The following is a 22,409-nucleotide window of genomic DNA, read 5'->3' as shown; positions in this document are numbered from 1 at the left end:
TGGCTGCTGAAACTTGAGTGGCTGTGGCCATTTCTTAAAATAAGACAGCCATGAATGAAGTTTGCCACATTGATGGACTCTTCCTTTCATGAATGACTTCTCTGTAGCATGCAGTGCTGTTCGACAGCATTTTACCCACAGTAGAACGTCTTGCAAAATTGGAGTCAGTCCTCTCAAACCCTGCCACTGCTTTATCAACTAAGTTTATGTAAATTCTAAATCCTTTATTATCATTTCAACAGTCTTCATAGCATCCTCACCAGGAGTGAGGCTTTCTAGAGCTCTCTTTCTCTGTATGGTTCCATTTTCTGCATTTTCAAGCTCTTCACCTTTCCTTAAAATTAATCTTGGTCTCCTCGAGTTAGGGAGGCCGCAGGTCTCTGAGTTTTCCCTCATTGTGCTCTGAGATAGAAATTGCCGTCAGAAAGAAAGCTGAGGAATAATAGGGGCTCATCTTATTTGTTTCCCTTTTTTTAACAGCAGCTGTCCTGAGCTGCCTGCTTTCCACTGTCTGAATACCATTGTTTAACATATTTTGTCTGATTTTCCAAGTTGTTACAGTGAGAGGTAATTCCCATAGCATGGGCGGTAGTAGCTGTCTATATATTTTAACTTTTTACTGATCCATAAAATTTGCATTGTTTATTTTGAGCTCGAGTACTCAGTTACAGGACTGAATTATTCATTTGTTTGTTTGTTTCCTGCCTAGAATGAAATATGCTTTCACGAAGCCTCATATGATTTCATAATTGTGCCTCTCTTTACCACTTCTCTATTCATTAAAATAAATCATAAACCTAGAAGCGTAAGCAGAGCATACCTAGGGATTGATAGCTTATGGTATGGAGTAACTTGGTATTCACACTGCTGCTTGATTACCATGCAGCTCTGGTTGGATATACAAGTAGGGCAGATTTCAAATAAGGGCCAAGATTTTGTGAGAAGTTAAGTTGCATATTCTAATGGAAGTGTAGCAAGAAAATTTTCCTATGCCAGGCAAAGTAATCCTTCAACTCAGAGAACACTTACATTAGCCTACAGTTGGGCAAAATCATCTAACACAAAGTCTATTTTATAATAAAGTGTTGAATGTCTCACGTAATTTATTGAGTACTGTACTGAAAATGAAAAAGAGAATTATTGTGTGTCAGTTGTTTACCCTTGTGATCCTGTGGCTGCCCAGCATCTCCAAGAGAGTATGTCATATCACTAGCTTGGGAAGAGATTAAAATTCAAAATTTGAGGTGTGATTTCTACTAAATGCTTATTGGTTTCACACCACTTAAAGTCGAAAAATCTTAAATTGAACCATTGTAAGTCAGGGACCGTCTGTATTTATCTTTTATACCTTTATTGTATTAGGGACTTAGTAAAATAATCTGATTGTATCTATAAACACAGTCAAAATGTGGTACCATTTTTACTTATTGTATTTTAGATCACCCTTGTTTTTTTCCTGCCTATTAATTAAGTTATGCAGTTTTGCAGAGAATATTAGCTCAAACCTTTGAATGATCAATTCCTGTTTCTTTACATTGGATACCATTATTTTTTTCTTGTATCTGGAGCCATATTCTTTCTCAAGAATGTTCTCAAAATTTCTCCTCCTAACATATTCCTTTAATCAAGATCCTATCCTTTATTTAGCAATGAGCACAAATCCTTCTTTCCTTGTGCCTCAGTGATACTTTTCTAATATATACAAGTTGACCAAATTAACACTGATTAATAAAATCAGGAGGGGAGTAATGCAGTTATGTAGAGAACTTTCTCCATAAGAAACTCTTACTCCATTTCGTAAATGCATGTATCTGGGAGGCTGTAGACACAGCTGTTAGAGAATAAAGGCGGTGCTTCCTGGGTGTGAAATTTGGTTCTAGCTCTTATTAGCCTTCTAACCTCGGGCAAGTTACTTAGCTTCTCTAGTAATAACTTTTATTTTAACTGAATGGCTTAAATCCTGCTTACTGTGTGCCAGGCATCTTCTAAGTCCTTTACATATATTAACTCTTAATCCTCACAACCACTCCAAATTATCCTCATTTTACATAAGACGAAATGAGGCTCAGAAAAGTTAAATAATTTGGACAAGCTAAGAATTAGGGAGCAGGCATAATAATAAGTTCATATTGAAGGTTCCTTGTTCTTTTCCACTTCCCTCTTCCCCTTCCTTCCCACTCCTGGCCGTTTTCTTCCCCTTTTACCATTTTATTCTACTTCCTCCTCTCCACTCTTTCCCTCCCCTCTCCTCACTCTTCTTCCTTCCTCTTTTTGTCCTACCTTCCTTCCCCCGACCCTCTTCCTTTTTCTCCTTTTCCCTCCTACTCGCGCTTCTCTCCCTTTCATCACCTCATCCCTCCTGCATCTCCTCCTCTGCCTTTTCACTTTATTACATTATTGTCACCATCTATGTACTTGGTGCTTTGGGGAATACCAAGATCAATCAGAGAGCTCCTGCTCCAAGAACTTAGTCCAGAAGAAGCTAAAAGACATTTACAGAAATTGCTTAATGAAATGGAAAGTAAGAGATTCACTGCTATGGAAGTTGGAAGGGAGTGGTTGTATCTTCTTTGGGAGCAAAGAAGGCTCTGTGGTCAGAAAATGTCTTATGAAAGACAGTAATTGTGTTGTAACACACCATGGTTAAGTATATTTTCTATATGTGTCACCCTTTCTCTCAGTTATTACATGTGATGGATCTTTAGCTCATGAATTAATCTCAACTCTTTTTGATCTCTTACATTGTCATTAGTGAGTAGCAAGTACAGTAATATTTAAAATATAAATATCAAAAGAGTCTATGCATTTTTGTAGAGTTTGTAGCACCTTTTAATACTAACGAGTCAGTGCTGGTAGACTGAGGATACCAAGAAGAGGTCCACTGGTGTGATGTACATCAACAGTAGACAGACATGTGATCACTGGGGACACAAATCCATTTACTCTTCATCAGTTGCTATGTGCAGTCAGTCTCCAAATAGTTTTGAAAATTATCTTCTGTGTACACTGTCTTTTATAATATAGTTCCTCTACATCTGTGAAGTGTCATCCCCAATAAGTACCTCTTCAGAATGCCCAGGTGCCTTGGCAACAGGTGCCTCAGAAAATGTTAGATGGGCTTTTAATTGCAACGTCCAAAAGCACATTTCAGGAAGATTCAAAAACTAGTGTATTATATCAGGAAATGTTATAATTATTTTAGTTATCTCAGCATGTATACCAGGTATATTTTTGCTCTGAGTCTTTTTAGGAATAAGCATCCTCATTCATTTTAAAAGCATCTATGTTATACTGGAGAAAATTATATTAAAAATTGACTGAAGTTGGTTATCTTTTATTAATATAATTTTGTTTTCCTCTTAATATTTTACATGAATATATAAGTGAATTTACATGATTGCTTTCCTTCATTAATTGCAGAGTAAGAAAAATATCTAATGCTCTTTAAGATGATATATCCTAGGGGATAGATGTTCAGCTGACTACATTTATCAGCTTTTATTTTTCATTTTTATTTATTGTCAAAAAATGTAGTATTTGGAAACTGCCAAATTGATTCTTGATATTTGAGGTGCTAAAATTTGTGGAGGAACATAGAGTAGGTCTTATTAGGAAGTCACGTGATTTGGACTGCACAGAACCAGGGTCCTAAGTTAAAATGACTGCTTTACATGGTGAAGTACTGGCCAAACTCACTTGACACACAAAACTCACTTGACTTCTTAGATTTCAATTCCTTTAAAAGGATAATGGAGGTATTGGAGGAGTGATTCCTTTTATCCTTTCCAACAACGTCTCAATCCCTTTAAGTTGCTATAACAGAATACCATAGGTTGGATGGTTTACAAACAGCAAACACTTACTTCTCCCAGTTCTGGAGGCTGGGAAGTTCTAGGTCAGAGTGCCAGCAGATTCACTGTATGGTGAGGTCTGTTCTCTATTTTATAGATGGCTGTCTTCTTGCTGTGTCCTCATGTGATGGAAGCGGGGAGAGCTTTCTGGGGTTTCTCTTATAAGGGCACTCATCTCTTCATGAGGGCTCCACCCTCTTGACCTAATCACCTCCTAATTTAGGTGTTAGGGTTTCAACATATGAATATGAATTTTGCGGGGACATAAACATTCAGACCATAAGAAGCATGAATATTCTGTGATCCATATGCGTTTTAACTTGTGTATGGTTGAATGGTGGTAGGTGGAGGCATTTGAAAGAAACTTTGAAAATGAATTAATTTTTGCAACAGGAAGAAAAAAAGAGATGTGAACTAATAGTCTTATTTTTAGTCCTAATTAAGATATAAGGGAGTTACCAAAATAGGTATAATATGAAATTTTGAAATTCATAGATACTATGGTAGGGACGTTTTGAGGAGAAAAGTTTGTAGGAAGATGTTGAAACCAGGCAAGGTGATTTAGAAACCTATTTTACTTCCCAGTTTTGCCTTATTCTGAGAGAACTGTTGTTTTTTGCACATGGCTGATGTTCAGTGAATGTTTCTGAAATCAATTGATTGAACACTTTAATAAGTAACTATCATTGTTCAATGAAAAGACAAAACTGTGCAGTTTCTATGGAACAGAACTCCATGGTCGGATTTTCTCTTAACCGTTTAGTCCTAAGAAGATGTACAGCTCAAGGAAGAGTTGGTCCAACATAGACTGGTTAGAGTTGACCTAAGAAGTACTATTTCCAGTTGGGTTAAGAACTTAAAAACATTGTACAAAAGAACAAGGTTAGTAATGGGTTTTTAAATACTCTTCCTTATTAATTTTATCCTGAATGTGTACACGAGAAGCTCTGAGTCGGAGTTCTTATTACCTCTAATAGAAGTTAGATGAAACAAGTATTAAATAGTTAACTTTCATGGAATCCTATCAACCTCCTCTTGGATATGAAGGCCTTCCTTGCCTTTTGCACCACTTCCAGTTATATTTTGATATTGCATCAATTCCTGTGCTCTAGTTTTTATCCCTTGGCTCATGCAATGATAGGTCAATGGTCCTGTGCTAATAGCTGCATACTCCATATGTGAAAGACAAGGAAATATGATATTTTCCCTTAACTTATTAAGTGGGAGGTGGCAGCTGTGCTTTCTCCCCTCTTGAAAGAGTCTCTGGTGGAAATTTTATGGGCCTGAATCTTAACCCCAACCGATTTAACAATTTATATCAGTAAAATCTCTCCAGGAGCCACATAGCTCCGTGTGTCTTAGCTTTTATGACCTAGAGATGTCTCTAGGTTCTGGGGCTTTATCTCTTTTGACATATAATGCCCAGCAGTAATATTCAGTCTCCCTTTAACTAGGAACCTGGTTCCTTATGTAACAATTTGGCCATCTTGAGAAGACATAGAGAAGTTATATTATGATTCTGAATCAGAAGAATTAGGTAAAAAGCTAGATCTAATTTTTATGGTATATGAAGAGCAGAATATTTCTGGAAGACATAAAAGCAACTATTCTCTTCTTTATATCATATGTACTTCGGAAGCTCAGAAAGCAAGAGCGTTTGGCAAGAGCACTGAGAAGTCCAGGGAAGTTTTATTTCTCCACAGTTAGGTGTTTAAGTGGGAAGAAATTCTACCAGGTCATGTCAATGTTTTATGTAAAAAATAGTAAAGGATGGCTTATGTAGATACAGTAAGGTAGGTTTTCCAAAATGAGTTCTGAAAAAATATAAATGGTAGGGAAGAGAAATAAGGTAGCAGTGATATAATTAGAAACATCCATTTGGGGGAATTCTCTCTCTTTATTTAGTAACCGTGACCTTTGTGGTATTGCAGACCTATCTAGAAGATTCCTATTTCTAGAAATATGTCAGTAGGATATTTAGAAAATGTTTTTGAACTGACTCCTGCTCTACAAAGAATGCCTAATCCTCATCATCATTTGTTCAGTTCAAATCTGCTGGAAGTTTTGAACTGGTATAAGGGTAAAATACTGTCAAAGTTGGTATATATTTGTAGAAGGTACTATGCAAAGACTAGGAGTCTGTGTTAGGGTTTTGAACTGGGAGCTTTTTTTTAAACCAATAATCTTCTTTAATCTTTATATATATATTTTTAAAATAAATTTATTTATTTATCTATCTATCTATCTATCTATCTATCTATCTATCTATCTATCTATCTTTGGCTGCGTTGGGTCTTCATTGCTGAGCGCAGGCTTTCTCTAGCTGCGGTGAGCGGAGCTACTCTTCGTTGCGGTGCGTGGGCTTCTCATTGCGGTGGCTTCTCTTGTTGCAGAGCACGGGCTCTAGGCGTACGGGCTCAGTAGTTGTGGCTCGTGGGCTCTAGAGCGCAGGCTCAGTAGTTGTGGCGCATGGGCTTAGTTGCTCCACAGCATGTGGGATCTTCCCGGACCAGGGCTCGAACCCATGTCCCCTGCATTAGCAGGCGGATTCTTAACCACTGCGACACCAGGGAAGCCCCTTTATATGTTTTTTTAAGCAAGATAAATATTGACTGATAGTGAGACTAAGTTGACGCATTAGTTGGATATGTGGAGTTGCCCTCAATCATACTGTACGGAAACTAAGCGTATAAGACATAACATCCCATTCACTCTGAAAATAGGCTCTGTTTCTTTTTCCTTTTGAGTACATTAGCTCTCTCTCTGGTCCTTATAATCATAGTTTTAAAGGTTAGCAACTAAGTAGCCTTTAATAGTTGACTTACTTGGAACTCTTTCTTTCAGCTTTCTGCCTGAATTCATCAGTGGAGACTTTGATTCTATTAGGCCTGAAGTTAGAGAATACTACGCTATTAAGGTAAACCATTAACACTTCTATATTTAAGGTCTTTCTCATATGATTGCTTTTCCTATGTTTTTTCCCTGGTTTTCTGGGTGTATGTGTAGGGATTGAGAAACTCATTGTTTGGTTACTTTGTTACTTAAGAAGCTTTTTTCTAGCAATTGTCATACACATTCAAATGGAAATTTAGAAAATGACAAGTGGGAACACAATCTTAGAATTTCTATGACCATCAGTTAAACATTAATGCTTAGTCTTTTAAGCGTGTATATTTTAAATGAGTTTATAGTTTTTATGCCTCATTAAAAATATACTATATTGTCTACATCCTCATTAATTATGTATTTTTCACACATCATTTTAAATTTCATTTAATGAATGTATTGTATTTTACTTAACCAATTCCCAATTGATGTACATTTAAATGTTGTCCATTTTATTGTAAATGAAAAACATCTTTGTAAATGAGTTTTTATAAAAATCCCTAATTGTGTGTGCCTAGAATTTTAGAACCAAAGTTATTTTTTTTTAATATTAGTTTTCTTGAAACTATTACTAAAATAATAGTGTTATTCAGAACAGAACTACTCTGTTCTGAATAACACTATTCATTACAACTTGAAATTAATAATAATGTACAGCTTATTAAGGTGTTCATTTTGTCACTATTGTGCAAGTCTTCCAAAGATCCTTGCCACTTAAGAACATACAAATGATCTAATTGCGAATGATAAAAGACACAGAGGAGTGTCTTATACTAATTAATAATTCAAGCTTTCACTGGCTTTGGAGGACAATGCAGGGTTTTTAAAATGAAAATTATAGCCTCAGCAGTTCTTCTAGCCACAACACCATCATCTGTGTTATTCTGAACTGGCATTAGTAAATTGTGCATTTTTTAAAGAAACAGCAGTTACTGAAAGAAACTTTAAATTCTTTATAAGGCTCTGGGATGGTTGAGATAAATTCATAAAGAAGAAAGAGGAAAACTTTTGTAGAAAGGAAGGAGGGAGGGGGAGGCAGGGGAGGCAGGGGAAGGAAAAGGGAAAAGAAAAGAAAGAGAAAAAAGGGAAACATGAATCTAGGTGAGGAAACAAGGTACCGAGGTTATAAAGTGTAGGCTGTTGTGATGGAAATTCTGGGGCCAGCAGTGAATGCAGATCTGTGCACACCCCATCTACCCACCAGCTGATCAGCCTTTCCATCAGCAAATGAAGACTGCTCCCAAGTCAGTGTTTGATATTCATGCTCAATTACTTTAACAATGGCATGTTTCTATTCATTCCCCGCAGTCTCACTTCTCATTAACTCCATACCTCAACCTCCTTGGGATGGAAAGCCCTCAGCCTTGCTTACAATGCAGAGTTTTGCAAATTCATAGACATTAATCATATTTTCGGGGGCAGAAGAAACAGCAGGAGAGGCAGGGACAAACAGACTCAGAAACCAGTTGAAGCTCTGGCCAGACGTGACTGTTCTCTCCCTCTCTTGAACGCTGCCAGCTTGCCAGGACTGCAGGTGTCAATCTGATGGGATGAGGAAATAGCAGGGAAGAATGGGAAGCCAGCTTTTTTTGTTTCTGAATGGCTCGGGGGTGAAGGAAAATTTTGAGTTAATACCTTTAGATGAGTTTCCCTTGTATTTCCTGCTTCACTTTTGATTTTAACCTCCACAGCTAACTTATATTTGTTAAGGTTTTGTTTGAAAAATAAGATTAACCGAATCTTCTAATTCCTACATTGCGTGCTTCTAAGTTGATGTAGTACAATCTAGGTTGTTTTTTTTTTTTTTCATGTATCAATGAGAACTCACTGCTTTTGAACTCTTTGGATCTGTTCTTAGAGGGCATCAGTGATGTCTTGTATAAGCTAATGTGCCCTGTAGAGCACATGGCGAATGTTTGGCTGCGGTTTTAATAATGATGGTAATGACAACAAGTTAATGCAGCATTACACACAATTCATATAAGCCGTTATCTCCACCTTAAGCAATCTTTAAGCTGCTCTGTTACAAATGAAAGGAGGTTATTTCCACTGAAAGTGGAAAATACACTTTTTTCCCACCTGGTTTGGATCATCAATGAAGCTGAAACTGAGGCTCTATTGAAGAAAGTAAAATAAGGAAGAAATTTAAAATGCTAAAGTTTTGTTAAAATCATAAAGTCGATTCGTAGCCAACATTGGTTCATACGACTTTTTTCCCCCAATAGATATATCATTGACTTATAGGAAAAATCCAGGTTTATATGACTATACGCGACTTTTACTTGGTTTGCCTGCTTAATTTCTGAAAATGCTGAAATATCAAGTAGTTGGTTTGTCAGCTTTTAAACAGAATATACCCTAGTTCTTGCCATCAGTATTCGTTAGTTATTACTGTGTAACAAATTGTCCTAAAATTTAGCAGCTTAAAACAGCAAACAGTTCTTCTCTTGGCACAGGGTCTCTGGGTAAGAAATATGAGAGTCAATTAATAGGACGGTAGTGGCTCAAGGTTTCTCATGAGGTTATAATGTAGCCTGGTTTTTCCGTCATCTCAAGGCACCCCTGGGGCTACAGAAATTTCTTCCAAGATTATTCCTGTGGTTCTTGGTTGGTTTTACTGGCTGTTACTTCTTACTGGCTCTTGGTTGGAGACATCAGTTCCTGGCCATTGGGCTGCTCACAGCATGGCAGGCTGCTTTCCGGGGAAAGAGGGAGGAAAAAGAAAACATGTATGCAAGAGAGCCAGCCCAAGACAGAAATAGTGGTCTTTTTTATAACCTAATTTCATCAGTGATATATCACCTTACTATCTCTTCTGCCAGTTGTTATTAGTCACAAAGACCAACCCTGGTACAGTGTGGGATCAGGCTACACAAGGGTGTCAATATCAGGAGGCAGGGATCATTGGTAACCATGTGGAGGCTGGCTACCAAACTATCTGACCTGGTACTGATAAAACTGGATTGTTAGGCAATGAGAAAGATGTTTTAATATCATCATAATGAGCTCTTGGTCTTTAATTAGTAATATGTAAGAGGAAAGAAGAAAACATAGCCATTAGCGATTTTTCTTCGATTAGGTCTCTATATGCATAACCTGCTTCAAGTTAGGTTACATACCAAACACCTAATCACTAGTCTTTATGTCTATAGCCCTTCATTATTTATTCCTTTGGGTTTTGGACAAGAAGGGGGACAAGCTCTGGTCTACCGCTTAATTCCATATGGTCCACAGGATATGAACCAAGATATACAATTTATACCTCTTGTTAGTTAATGTGCAGCAGTTTGAAAACTGCATATTTTAGAGAGCAATGATGTACCATTGGATCCATGCCAAAGACGTAATTTGAAATTTCAATTGAAGGACAGTGTGACGTGTAACTGTCAATGTATTTTTCCATGCTGATAGCTCCCTGTAACCTGTTTTAATATTAAACATAAAGATACAATAACCATTGATTATATGTAGTGATAGTCCAACTACTTGTGATCGACTTCCCTGATGCACATGGTATGCCATTCCTTTTTTTTAACAAGAAAGAGTTTATCTTATGACTTTTATACATTGACTTAATTTTTAAAATATTTAATATTTTCAATGTTATTTATTCTTCTTAACTTATAAAGAAGTATATTTTTTAATTTTTAATTTTTTAACATCTTTATTGGCGTATAATTGCTTTACAATGGTATGTTAATTTCTGCTTTATAACAAAGTGAATCAGCTATACATATATATATATCCCCATATCTCCTCCCTCTTGCGTCTCCTTCCCACCCTCCCTATCCCACCCCTCTAGGTGGTCACAAAGCGCTGAGCTGATCTCCCTGTGCTATGTGGCTGCTTCCCACTAGCTGTTGTACATTTGGTAGTGTATATATGTCCATGCCACTCTCTCACTTCGTCCCAGCTTACCCTTTCCCCTCCCCGTGTCCTCAAGTCCATTCTCTATGTCTGCGTCTTTATTCCTGTCCTGCCCCTAGTTTGTTCAGAACCATTTTTTTTTTTTTTTAGATTCCGTGTATATGTGTTAGCATATGGTATTTGTTTTTCTCTTTCTGACTTACTTCACTCTGTATGGCAGACTGTAGGTCCGTCCACCTCACTACAAATAACTCAATTTCGTTTCTTTTTATGGTTGAGTAATATTCCATTGTATATATGTGCCACATCTTCTTTATCCATTCATCTGTCGATGGACACTTAGGTTGCTTCCACGTCCTGTCTATTGTAAATAGAGCTGCAATGAACATTGTGGTACATGACTCTTTTTGAATTATGGTTTTCTCAGGGTATATGCCCAGTAGTAGGATTGCTGGGTCCTATGTTAGTTCTATTTTTAGTTTTTTAAGGAACCTCCATACTGTTCTCCATAGTGGCTGTATCAATTTACATTCCCACCAACAGTGCAAGAGGGTTCCCTGTTCTCCACCCCCTCTCTAGCATTTACTGTTTGTAGACTTTTTGATGATGACCATTAGACCAGTGTGAGGTGATACCTCATTGTAGTTTTGACTTGCATTTCTCTAATGATTAGTGATGTTGAGCATCCTTTCATGTGTTTGTTGGCAATCTGTATATCTTCTTTGGAGAAATGTCTATTTAGGTCTTTGGCCCATTTTTGGATTGGGGTATTTGTTTTTTTGATATTGAGCTGCTTGTAAACTTTGGAGATTAATCCTTTGTCCTTTTGGGCATTAATCTCCTTTTAACCTTTTGGAGATTAATCGTTTGCAAATATTTTCTCCCATCCTGAGGGTTGTGTTTTCGTCTTGTTTATGGTTTCCTTTGCTGTGCAAAAGCTTTTAGGTTTCATAGGTCCCATTTGTTTATTTTTGTTTTTATTTCCATTTCTCTAGGAGGTGGGTCAAAAAGGATCTTGCTGTGATTTATGTCATAGAGTGTTCTGTCTATGTTTCCCTTTAAGAGTTTTATAGTGTCTGGCCTTACATTTAGGTCTTTAATCCATTTTGAGTTTATTTTTGTGTATGGTGTTAGGGAGTGTTCTCATTTCATTCTTTTACTTGTAGCTGTCCAGTTTTCCCAGCACCACTTATTGAAGAGGCTGTCTTTTCTGCATTGTATATTCTGCCTCCTTTATCAAAAATAAGGTGACCATATGTGCGTGGGTTTATCTCTGGGCTTTCTTTCCTGTTCCATTGATCTATCTTTCTGTTTTTGTGCCAGTACCATACTGTCTTGATGACTGTAGCTTTGTAGTACAGTCTGAAGTCTGGGAGCCTGATTCCTCCAGCTCTGTTTTTCTTTCTCAAGATTGCTTTGGCTAATCGGGGTCTTTTGTGTTTCCATACAAATTGTGAAATTTTTTGTTCGAGTTCTGTGAAAAATGCCAGTGGTAGTTTGATAGGGATTGCATTGAATCTGTATATTGCTTTGGGTAGTATAGTCATTTTCACAATGTTGATTCTTCCAATCCAAGAACATGGTATATCTCTCCATCTATTTGTATCATCTTTGATTTCTTTCATCATTGTCTTATAATTTTCTCCACATAGGTCTTTTGTCTCCTTAGGTAGGTTTATTCCTAGATATTTTATTCTTTTTGTTGGAATGGTAAATGGGAGTGTTTTCTTAATTTCACTTTCAGATTTTTCATCATTAGTGTATAGGAATGCAAGAGATTTCTGTGCATTAATTTTGTATCCTGCTGCTTTACCAAATTCATTGATTAGCTCTAGTAGTTTTCTGGTAGCATCTTTAGGATTCTGTATGTATAGTATCATATCATCTGCAAAGAGTGACAGCTTTACTTCTTCTTTCCCAGTTTGGATTCCTTTTATTTCTTTTCTTCTCTGATTGCTGTGGCTAAAACTTCCAAAACTAAGTTGAATAATAGTGGTGAGAGTGGGAAACCTTATCTTGTTCCTGATTTTAGTGGAACTGGTTTCAGTTTTTCACCATTGAGAACGATGTTGGCTGTGGGTTTGTCATATATGGCCTTTATTATATTGAGGTAAGTTCCCTCTATGCCTACTTTCTGGAGAGTTTTTATCATAAGTGGGTGTTGAATTTTGTCAGAAGCTTTTTCTGCATCTATTGAGATGATCATATGGGTTTTCTCCTTCAATTTGTTACTGTGGTGTATCACATTGATTGATTTGCGTATATTGAAGAATCCTTGCATTCCTGGGATAAACCCCACTTGATCATGGTGTATGATCCTTTTAATGTGCTGTTGGATTCTGTTTGCTAGTATTTTGTTGAGGATTTTTGCATCTATGTTCATCAGTGATATTGGCCTGTAGTTTTCTTTCTTTGTGACCTCTTTGTCTGGTTTTGGTATCAGGGTGATGGTGGCCTCGTTGAATGAGTTTGGGAGTGTTTGTCCCTCTGGTATATTTTGGAAGAGTTTGAGAAGGATAGGTGTTAGCTGTTCTCTAAATGTCTTTTTTTTTTTTTAATTTTTTTTTTTTAAAAACACTTTATTTATTTATTTATGGCTGTGTTGGGTCTTCGTTTCTGTGCGAGGGCTTCCTCTAGTTGTGGCAAGCGGGGGCCACTCTTCATCGCGATGCGCGGGCCTCTCACTATCACGGCCTCTTTTGTTGCGGAGCACAGGCTCCAGACGTGCAGGCTCAGTAATTGTGGCTCACGGGCCCAGCTGCTCCGCGGCATGTGGGATCTTCCCAGACCAGGGCTCGAACCCGTGTCCCCTGCATTGGCAGGCAGATTCTCAACCACTGCGCCACCAGGGAAGCCCCTCTCTAAATGTTTGATACAATTTGCCTGTGAAGCCATCTGGTCCTGGGCTTTTGTTTGTTGGAAGATTTTTAATCCCAGTTTCAATTTCAGTGCTTGTGATTGGTCTGTTCATATTTTCTGTTTCTTCCTGGTTCAGTCTCGGAAGGTTGTGCTTTTCTAAGAATTTGTCCATTTCTTCCAGGTTGTCCATTTTATTGGTGGTATGCCATTCTTAATTTATTCTGTAAAGCCGCCTTTTCAGATAGCTGTGACATCTTTGTGTTTCCCCGTTTGCCCATTTGTCTTAGTTCGTCTCTGCCTGGTTCACTAATATTAACTCAGAATGAGGAATGTCTCTTACAGATTTTCTCCTTGATATTTTATTTTCCTTTATATTTTTCACTTTCTGAGTCAGTCAGTGCTTCCTTGATTCAAGGTTAAAATCACCTATTTCAGTCTTTTTAGTTATTCTGTCAATCATGCCCACATGTGTTTCAGTTTCCTGAGACATTTGAAGAAACTGTAATATCTCATGTAACTTCTGATATTCTTTTACTGTTGTATATAGTCTTTGGGGTTTTTACTGGACATAGGAAGGGGGTTTTAAAGCATGCTTCCTTATGCTTAGGAGGTTAAGGAATTAGTTGCAGTATTTAATTAATGCCTTAAAAAGTCACCAAAAAACAGGTTTTTCCATAAATGTAGATGTGTAGGATATAAGATAGCAATATGTTGTAAATATACTGATAAAAATGTAAAATAATTTAAAATATTATAAAAATTAAAGTGTTATTAAGCCCAATTTTATGATGTGGAAACTGAGGCCCATAAAGCTTAAATGACTTAAAGAAAATGGTAGAACTAGTTAGAGACAGCTCTTGTATCAATGTCCATGTTTTCTATAAAAATTTTTTTTATTAAAACTGGGACTCAGTTACTACTACTGCTCTTAAACAGATGACATCTTTGGTCTATTGGACAGGACAGTTGTTTTTTGCACAAGGTATTTAGCATCCCTGGGAATGAATGCCAGTATCACCAGCAATGTGATAATGGTCAGTGTGAGAACCAAACACTCTCCCTTCACATTTCCATCATGTCACTCCCTTTCACCCACGTTTCTGAGGTGGCAAGAGTAGAACTGCAATAGTTGGGCCAGACCAAGAATGACCAAACAAACTGGTAAATTATTACGTTACATAAAATCTATTTATAGGACATGGAATTGAGCCAAGATAGAACATTGAAGAACCAAGGTGATTTGGTAACAGAAAGATAGCAAGGGCATGGGTAGGCTGTAAGTATAAGAACGTCGTCTTTGTGCTATGACAAAAGTGAGTCTTTTGGCATTCCGAAAACTGTTGCCATCAACACAATGCCATGTTCTCGACAGGGTGTTGAAAACTACCCTCGTCGTAAGTCAGGAATAGGCCTCTAGATCTTAGTTCTGATATTATCTTCTCTGTTAATTCTTCCAGATCCTGGAAGAACACGGTATGGTATCCTAACGATGGTCAAGAGTATTGGAACATGGTGTGGGCCAAAGACCCTGTTAGCCCTGCAGTTACAAAGTTAAGACTTGGTTGAAGAGATACAGTGAACCGCAGTATAAATGATGAGTGAGACTTGCAGTAACGTTGAGTTGATGCTAGGCCACTGATTTTCTATTTGAGACATAACAAGATTATTCTAGGCCAGCTGGTAATTCTACAGCACTGTAAACTGCAGGAGTGGAGACAGAGATCCAGGCAGACTACTGTCTCCTTGTTCTTTCATTGTATCTTTTTCAGAATTGGGAAAGATAAGATTTTTTTTATTTTTGGGAAATAACATGAATTATTAAAGAATATCTTTTATTAAATCAGTATTTCTTGATGATATTTTCCTATTGTCATCTAACAGTGGCATGACCATACCCACATTTCTGCAGACTCAGTCAATGGGCAAGGGTAGTCTATCTAAACTTTTTTTTTTTTTTGATTTATTTTATTTATTTTTGGCTGTGTTGGGTATTCGTTGTTGCACGTGGGTTTTCTCTAGTTGCAAAGAGCAGGGGCTACTCTTCATTGTGGTGCACGGGCTTCTCATTGTGGTGGCTCCTCTTGTTGTGGAGCACGGGCTCTAGGTGTGTGGGCTTCAGTAGCTGTGGCGCGCGGGCTTTGTTGCTCCATGGCATGTGGGATCTTCCCGGACCAGGGCTCGAACCCGTGTCTCCTGAATTGGCAGGCAGATTCTTAACCACTGCACCACCGGGGAAGCCCTGTCTAAACTTTTTTAACCTGTGCTCCTTTTGTTAAATATAAGATGCCATAAATGTTATATCTAATAGCAGAAAATTTCTCATCATTTTACATCTCATCATAATGTCTGTTGCTTCTATAAATGTGTTTCAGTTACATTTTAGGAGACTGAGTATTTGGGTTTGAATATATTTTTTCCCAGTCAAAATAATGGGAAACGGGCTTTTGGTTGACATTTGAATAGGATGTCTGATTTTTCTTAAATGGACTACTGATGTTAAGCAGGAAACGCTTGTGTTTTAATTCCAATTTAAAGACAAAGACACTGATATTCAAATAGTGTGGGTGGGAGGTATAGGTAGGTATATTACTTAGGCAGAGATGTCAAATAACTTAATACTTAGTCTTGGCTATCAGTAGTGTGCCTTTTAGTTTTTAAGTTTTTATAAATGAAGCGATAATGTTTTCGTGAACTAACTATGCAGATTATTTTTTGAGTTGTTAGTTTGCATATATGGATGTCTTACCAAGGCATACAAATTAAATTATGTTATATAGCCCTGGCTTTTTCATATATTTGTAATAATGGTCACATAATGTTGTACATGTGAGAGACCTCTCGAAGTGCTAAAAGAACTATTTTAATGTAAAGTGTTAGTATTTTGTTTTACTCTGTAAAGTTGTTAACTGAAAAGCTTTTTAATAACTATCCTCACTAACATTGCTTTTAAAATGATTTCTAATCATTTTATTTCCATAAGTGTACAATTTATGAACCTAGATTTGATTCGTAATCAAAATTCATTATAGTATCCTTGTGAGTTTGACAGTGCCTTGGGTTCAATTCTATTTAAATTTAACAGTCTCCACAGATGTTTTTAATCTTCAGTTAAAAACATCTGCATGGCTCTGCCTAATCTCATGTATCTTGTTATTTTCTCCTTTTAGCTGTGTCTCTTTCCCAGTTCCACCCAGCCACATGCCAACAACTTTTAGACATGGTAAAATTAATTAATTTAGAGAAAATGGCAAACAGGACTGTGAGAAATTGTAAAACATTAGCAAGTTTGACTCTTATGCCAAACAGAGGAAATTGTATGAATATATAAAGCTCAGCTCCATTTATTGGTATACTTTTTTAAGTGAAAGACACACACACACACACACACACACACACACACACACACACACACACACACACACACACACACACACACACACACACACACACACACACACCACCGAGAATAGTAAATTCGTAGGCTTAAGCATCAAGACTAATTAACATATGCTGGGCTATAAAGGCTTTGTGAAGGGAATTATAGACAGGCAGTTTCCATTGACAGCTGAGTGACAGGTTCTTCACTTTGGTAGGCTTACCCTTTTAGCATCTCAGCAAGGGAATGATGAGACAGGCAGGGGACATTATGTGAAATTGTCTCCTGAATACACCTTCATTCTTAGGCTTGCCTCAATCATAGTCCTTTCAAATTGTCTATATTTTTCAAAGCCTGTCTTGTTTGAATTTGTGTAACATACTTAAGGCATTTAAAAAGGGGAAGCCTATGCCCTTTAAATGTTTAAGCCCTCCCAAGTGCCTCACATGTGACTCCTGGGCCAGCCCAGCCTGTCTCTTCTCTAACTCTGTGATCTCTGGGGCCTCTGTGACTGTTTCTCTTCCCTCATTCATCTGGATCATGGAACCCCCTACTCATCAATCTTCCCCCACAGTTCCCCACCTGTAGCTGTTGGGTATTCCTTCCTTTGTTCTTTTCTTGCAGAGCTTGATCGAAACAATTTTATCATAATTTTCCTCCTTATCCCTATTAATATGTAATATGTGATCTCCTGCAACCTGAAGTCTTGGTCATTCCTTCTGGGATCCCTAGGAATTAGTAGGTTCTCATGAAAGTTTATATGACTTAGGTGTCTAATCCTTCTTTTAGATACTTGGTATAAAAGAGATTTATACCAAGTGCCACATGATAACTTGGTATAAAAAAGATTTCTGTGATCAAATGAGTTTGTGAAATTTGACATTCTTTATGTCCCTCTTGGAAATTCACCATGCACAGTATCATTCTAAGTAAGTCTGCCAAAATTTTAATTTTGTTTACCTTAGTGTTATGCTTCTCAAGTGAGTTTCACCATTGAAAAACTACCTTTTACCCACTAACAGTTAAAGTAGTATATTGGTTTCCAACAGGCTAAAATGTATTTGGATGCTTATAAGTTCGTTGTACTCTTTCAGGTTTTCTCTACTTTTAAAAATTGATGAGAGGAATAATCAATACAACCTTGAAAAGAGTAATAGCTGACAATTACTTTAACGTGCTCACAATATGACAGACTTTTATATGTACTTTCATTTATAAATTCATTTAATCCTTGCATCAAATTTTATTAGGTTGCAACTGTCACCTACATTTTACAGATGAGTATGGAGGCACAAAGAGGTTGAGTAACTTGCCCAAGCTTACACAACTAGGAAAAATGGTTTAAGCAGGCTCCAAACAGGCATTCTGGCCCCAGAATCCGTGCTCTTTTCTAGCCATTATGCCATAATCCTCTAGTTGAAAGGAGGGAGTTTTCTCAAAGTAAAGTGAGGATCAGTTTCACATGCTGAGGAAATCCTGTGGCCTCCTTTTCTTTGTGAGCATTCAGTTTTCCTTTTCGGGTTCTGCTTAGTTCTGAGTAATTGAACAATAACCTCCACCACGCTTACCTTCAGTGCTCCCACTCCTACCCCACCACATCCTTGCTCTTCTGGGGAGAGTTGGCAGAGAGTGGTGATGGAGGCCAAGTCCATCCTTGGCATATTTGTAGTGGGTGTGAAGGAATGGCACCTGGACAAGACCAGATCTCTGCGTCTAGATACTTACAGGAATATTATAAAATAGAAGCTTATACAAGCACCCTAGTAGAGGAAGAATCTCTGTAGCTCTTTGTTTTGAGGGTTCCCAAGACCACTTCCACATTCTGTAATTCACTAGAGGACTCACAAGAGGACTCACAGGACTCGTCATATAGTCAGCCTCTCACTGTCATAAATCATAGCTGTGAGTATAGGAAGCGGAATCAGCAAAGGGAAAAGGCACTTGGGGGAAAATTCTGGAGGAAATGAGTCACCAGTTGCAAGAGTCCTTTCCCAGTGGAGTCAGGTAGGATGTGCTTAATCAAATTGTAACAAGTGTGATGTGTCGTCACCAGGGAAGCTCATTGGAGACCCAATGCCCAATATTTTACTGGGGGCAAAAAGAAAGCAGGTGCTTAGCATAAACCACATTGTTTGTACAAATAATTTAGGCACAGTGAGCCACTATAGGGGAAAGTTGTTTATCAGTGTAGGGAACTGTTACCATTCAGGTCCTCCAGGTGTTAGTCCAAAGGCCAACCATGCAAGCAGGCTTTATAAAAAAGCATTCTTGAGCCTGCTATGTGAAGTCTTTTGGACACTCTGTTCCACTGGGAACTCTGGCTCTGCTTTTAGGAAGGAAGCCATCATTTTGAGACCCTGTGCTGTTTTAAAATAACTTTTGACTTCTGTTAATAGAAGTGGTGGCTTTCTTGTTTCAAACGTTTAAAGTTTTCCTTCAATGCCCTGTTGAAAGGAAAGGTTATTTTACAACACCCAGGGCAGTGAAGATTATAGCAGATTAGAATGTCTCTTTATGTTTGGGATTGGGGGAATTGCTACAAGGTTGAATTACGTTTGTTCTCTTCTTTTTATACACTGTCTAGAAAAACAGAAAGAGAACACTCGATTATATTAGGCAACTTGTTACTTAGAATTTTTGAGTTTAATCATGTGACATTCTTGCTGAAGAAATTGTTGCTTGTCAGCTGTCATTTGATAATTTAAAGAAAACTTTTTAGTTTGAAAAGTAGAAATGTTTTTAGAAGTCTGGTAAATAAAACTGAAGTAGTAATCTACCATAGTATGCTTTATACAATAAAGAGGAAAGTGGGAAATGGTTACTTTGTGATTACATCTCTACAGAGTAAAAAGACAATTTTCATACCTGTGTCAAGGAACATAGATCATTTAGATTTCAATCGGCTTTATGTAACTCTTCCCCTTCTTAGCAAATTTGAGAACAAGTTTGGGCTAATTTTAGATCTCTATCTTTGATTATTCAGAGTATAAATCATTTTGCTTTATGCCTGCTGTGCTCTTAATCTGGCGGGCAGTTTCTTATTACAGAGTTCCGGTCAATTCAGTTTAATAAAAGATTATGGAACCTCATTATTAAAAGTGTAATGTATTCAATTTTTTTAAGACTCTTGAGTATATCTCTCTAAATATTTTTAAATGTATACTAACATACAGGAAGAAAGGCTACTTCAGCAATGGATAGGGGAATATAAAGTGTGTGGGAGCTAGAATTTTAAGACCCCATAAAGCTCTTATTATCATTGCTTATTTTAAAAAAAAGTATCAATATTCTAATGTGATGGGATAATAAATTGTATTTCCTCTTTTCAGAGCCAACTTGAAAGGTGGTCTTTGACATCTTCTTGCCTCCTTTTCTTTACCCTTGATTGACACCTGTTTCCCCTCCCAGAAGTGTCCGTTTCTTTCATACTGTCCTTTAGCTCCTTAGTCCTCCGTTGGGTGAACCACTTCCAGTCTCAACCCTGCTTCACACTCCAAAATTATCTTAACTTTCTTTTCTCTTCCTCTCCAATGAAAGTCATCTTTTCCTTAATGAAATTGATCTGTTTGTGATTAAGAAGGAAGTACGACAAGTAAGTTAATTCACAGGAAGAAATTCATGATGAATTATCTTTCCTACTGTTACTTATATTTTAAAAGAAGAAATTTTTTTTCACCCTCATACACCAGTAGGAATATTCATATTTACAGCCTGCCTGGAAAGGCAGGAAACTCTGGCAACATCTACCGAGGGTTATAAAAAAATGTTCTTATAATTTCCCCAGTAATTTCATTTTAAGAATTCAATTCTAAGAAAATAACCAGAAATAAACACTTCTATACAGAGATATTGATCAGAACGGTATGTTTAATAGCCAAAAAAAGTGAATTATGTCATGAATATAAATGATAAATATAGTGACAATATAATGAGTTGGGAAAGCAGAAAAAAGGGATGAGAAGGATAGCTAAGCACTCACTGACCATTTCAGATGTCTGTGGGTGCTCTGAGGGTCCCAAGCCTTGGGCTACAACGGAATCAGCATGGAGTCAGGCAGGGGTCATGTCTGTCTAAAAGCTAAAGGATTTTCAGGTATTTAAAACAGGAGAAAAGCAACTAAATAAAGGTTCAGTATAAATTATAAAGGTGTCTTTCTGCTTAAACCTTCCAAAATACCCAAAGTTTAATTAAGCAGGGTTGAGTACAAAGCATGGTAGGTTACGAGTATGGGCTTCAGATGACATACTATGTCCTAAATCAGCTGTGTGACTTTGGGCAGGTTATTTAATCTCTCTTAACTTCAGTTTACGCATCTTAAAATGTGATAATTACATTTACCTTGTAAGGTTGCCTTAGAGATTCAAGAACATAATTCATATAAAGTGACTCATATCTCATATAACAAGATGTGTACTCAAATGTTACTTTTTATTATCGTTATTGATTTAGTGAGGAAGATAGTTAATTATCAACAGATCACAATTTTAAGATTCTAATTTTAAGATACTTTTGAGGTTATCTGATTTTTCAGAAAATTAAGTTATATGTTGTTAGGAAAATAATCTGTTTGTTGAAAAGCATTTTAGATTTTGTAGCTACAGACGTATTGTATTTAATTCTGCTAGGTGAGAAGCTATATGCAAGTCACTCCAAATAAATGTTCAGAATTGGTGTGCATGGTACCTACAAGGAAATAACACTTCTAAACTCTTAACCTTATAAACACAGTCCATAAAGTTACAGTAGAAGTCTCAGAGCCCCATAAAATTTTTGCAGGATAATTTTCACAAGTCCTTTCTTGTCCTGGCTAGATGGATAGGCACTAAATGACTTATCCTAAAATGAATAAGCTAATAGCAAGTTTGGGAATGCTTTCACTGGACTTGCCTCTTGTTTTAAGGAGGCCAAGTCTCTCTCTGGATAGAGTGCATGAAATAACAACTGATATGTTGTTATAATTTTTTTCCCAAAGGATTTGTTTCCTTTCCAATTAAGGAGTTTTAAAGGAGTCAGCATAATATAACCTGATAGGTTTTACGTGTGTTAAATGTAAAAACTCATTAACCTATTTTAGTTGAATTATTGGCAAACAGTAAAATTAATTGAAAATGACAGTCTAACGGCTTTTGCATTGATCTTTTGAAATTAGGTTGATTAATGACACTCATTGTCTTGTAATAATTTCTTACAAGGTGTCAGTGAATTTAAAAATAGTTTTATAAGCCTCCACACAAAGTTCTATGGGGAATATTAGCAATATTTCGCTTACTCTAGTGATCTTTGATGCGAGGTGGTGTGACTGTAGCATCTATGTTTCTAAAGATTGTTTGGAAGTGCTGAGGTGAGAATTTGGCTTTGTGTTCATCTCTGTGCCCAGTGCTTTCTGGGCATTATACAGGGCATCTCAACAGCACTGTTAGTTTGCATGCTAGGTCCATTACAGATAAGGAAAAGGGAGTTCGCAGAGATTTTTTTAAAGGCCTGAAACTTTTCCCTCATATTAAATTCCTCAAACATGTACAGAGTTTGGTGGTTAAAATCACAAAAACTATTTGTGGGCTTGGAATGGG

General features: G+C 37.1%; 1 protein-coding gene across 1 annotated transcript in view; it reads left to right on the top strand.

The window, feature by feature from the left end:
• Positions 1–22,409, top strand: part of TPK1 (thiamin pyrophosphokinase 1) — a 358,113-nt gene that overhangs the window by 157,091 nt on the left and 178,613 nt on the right. Inside the window, exon 5 of the mRNA XM_061198139.1 lies at positions 6,696–6,768. Coding sequence (XP_061054122.1) covers positions 6,696–6,768 — 73 coding nt within the window. The remainder of the gene's footprint in view (positions 1–6,695; positions 6,769–22,409) is intronic.

Source organism: Eubalaena glacialis, chromosome 8, assembly GCF_028564815.1.
Source record: "Eubalaena glacialis isolate mEubGla1 chromosome 8, mEubGla1.1.hap2.+ XY, whole genome shotgun sequence".
Classification (NCBI taxonomy): domain Eukaryota; kingdom Metazoa; phylum Chordata; class Mammalia; order Artiodactyla; family Balaenidae; genus Eubalaena; species Eubalaena glacialis.
This window is presented reverse-complemented; position numbering and strand designations above follow the sequence as displayed.